Source organism: Quercus robur, chromosome 10, assembly GCF_932294415.1.
Source record: "Quercus robur chromosome 10, dhQueRobu3.1, whole genome shotgun sequence".
In the NCBI taxonomy this organism is placed as follows: domain Eukaryota; kingdom Viridiplantae; phylum Streptophyta; class Magnoliopsida; order Fagales; family Fagaceae; genus Quercus; species Quercus robur.
The window spans coordinates 48797704-48800190 of NC_065543.1; the positions used below are offsets into that span (position 1 = coordinate 48797704).

Here is a 2487-nt window from a genome sequence, read left to right on the forward strand (position 1 = left end):
AAAGAAAACAATTGATTGAAGTTGGGGATGGGCAAAGTGTTATTAATCATTTTTAAAATAGACAAAGTAAAGATTCAATGTTTTTTTATTCAGTGCAAGTAGACCAAGAAAATAAAATAGCAAATTTCTTTTGGAGAGATGGTAGATCAAAATTAGATTATGACTGTTTTGGGGAAGTTGTTGTTTTTGACACCACTTATTGAACCAATAAGTATAACTTAATATGTGCACCATTTGTGGGAATAAACCATCATTGGAATAATGTTTTATTTAGCTGTGCCTTTCTAATAGATGAAACCATTGATTCATTTATTTGGTTGTTTGAGACTTTTTTTTATAGCAATGGGAGGTCGACAACCAAAATCTGTTTTTACAGATCAAGACCAAGCAATGGCAAATGCTATTAAGGTGGTTTTCTCTAAGTCTCGTCATAGACTTTGTACATGGCATATTAGTAAAAATGCCCAACAAAACCTCCCAAGACTCTATGGTAATCCAGATTTCCATCAAAGATTTAATAAGTGCTTAAATGGATGTTTAACTGAAATGGAGTTTGAGTCAGCTTGGAATGGTATGATTGAGAAGCATAATTTAAAGGATCATGCATGGCTTAAAAGGTTATACCAAATCCAAGAAAAGTGGTGTCCAGCCTTCAATGTAGATTTCTTTTTTGCAAAGGTGAAGTCTACCCAACGGAGTGAGAGTACAAATAGTGTATTTCATCAAATCATGAAAACATCCATGACACTTATCCAAGTTGTTGAATTTTATGAGGAAAAAGTAGTAGAAATGTGCCAAAATGAAATAAATGAAGATTTTTGTTGTAAGAATGGTGTACCTTCAAAAGTAATGAGGTATGGAGGTATCTTAAGTCATGCTATTAAAGTTTATACTATTACTCTGTTTAAAATGTTTGAAGAAGTGTTCAATTCAGGTGGGGGATTGAGTTGTGTTGAAACTAACCATCATGAGAATAACTTCACATATTCACTACATAATGAGATGAGTAGTAGGGTATATATTGTGCATTTTAACCGGTCTGAATTGACCATTTGTTATGATTGCAAGTTATTTGAGATATTGGGCTTGTTATGTTGCCATGCTTTAAGGGTGTTTCTTGTTAACAATGTGAACAAGATACCCAATACATATATATCAAGTAGATGGACAAAAGATGCAAAAAAGAGATTGTGTTGTTATGATGATTTTTGTCAACCAAAAGAGAAATCAAGTCGTACATTGCGTGTGAGCATGTTAACTCATTTGGGATATAATATGCTTGATAAGGCTTCATTGAGCGATAGTGGGACAAAATTTATGATGGATAATCTAAGAGAGCTATCACATGAGTTTGAAAAGTATATGATGGCTACAAATGGGGTGGGAGATGTTGGTAAAGAATGTCCTCAAGATCTTGCACATGATGAGGTGCAACCAAACTTAGATGGGGAGAAACCAATCCTTGATCCACCACATGTGAGAAAGAAAGGGAAAACCAATGCTAGAATAAAATGTCAATTGGAGAAAAAGAAAAGAAAAAAAGGTGAAAGATGCATCAACTTCACAAGCTCCACAATCTACTTCTATGCTTCAAGAAATTCAAGTGAAAAAGATGAGAAGAAGCATAAAAGATGCAACTAGTTCCCAAGCTCCACAAGCTAGTTCTATGACACAGTATGTTCAAAACTACTATTTTAGTCATTTTTTCTCTTTGCTTTGCTTGTCAAGTTTAACCATTTGCTATTTTTTCTTTTTCTTAGGAGATGTTCAAGTATCATTCATTTCCCCAGAGATGTCTATTGCTTATCTCATGTTTAGCTCTATAAGAATGCATCAACAAATTCAAGTGGAAAAGATGAGAAGTGGAAAATATGCAACTAGTTCACAAGCTCTACAAGCTAGTTCTATGATACATAGTATGTTCAAAACTACTATTTTAACCATTTTGTTCTTAGCTTTGATTGTTAAGTTTAACCATTTGTTACTATATCCTTTTTTTCTTAGGAGATGTTCAATCATCATTCATTCCCCCGGAGATGTCTAATAACAATCTAATAACAATCTAGCTAATAAAGTTAACTAATCTTTTGGGATAAATAAATTAATAAAAAAAAAAAAACAAAAAAACTAATATGTAATTAACCTAAACTTCTTGATTAGGTAAACTCCTTTTTCTTTTGGTTCATATCAAGTTATCAACTTCTTCACAACTTAAAATTATCTAATATAAAAGTGGGGGTATATATACAGTTTTGGTGTATTTTTCCCTTTTCCTACTGTACGGTTTGTTGATATTATTTCCTTCTCATACCTTACCTATGAAACTTGCATGTATGTATTTGCATTCTTCTTTTTGTTTTTTCATAAAATTTTGTTCTTAATTTTTTTTCATCAAATTGAATATGTTTTGTGTGCAGGTTGCCTTTTGTTTAAGTTATTTTTGTTAAATTTCATCTAATTTATATGCTTATTATATATGGTCTTTAG

At 31.8% G+C, this 2487-nt stretch overlaps 1 protein-coding gene across 1 annotated transcript; it reads left to right on the forward strand.

Moving 5' to 3' along the window:
• Positions 1–342: 342 nt before the first annotated feature.
• On the forward strand, positions 343–1641 carry LOC126704280 (protein FAR1-RELATED SEQUENCE 5-like). The gene has a single exon (XM_050403289.1). It carries the CDS (start codon positions 343–345, stop codon positions 1639–1641), a length of 1299 nt encoding a protein of 432 aa, XP_050259246.1.
• The last annotated feature ends 846 nt before the right edge of the window (positions 1642–2487 follow it).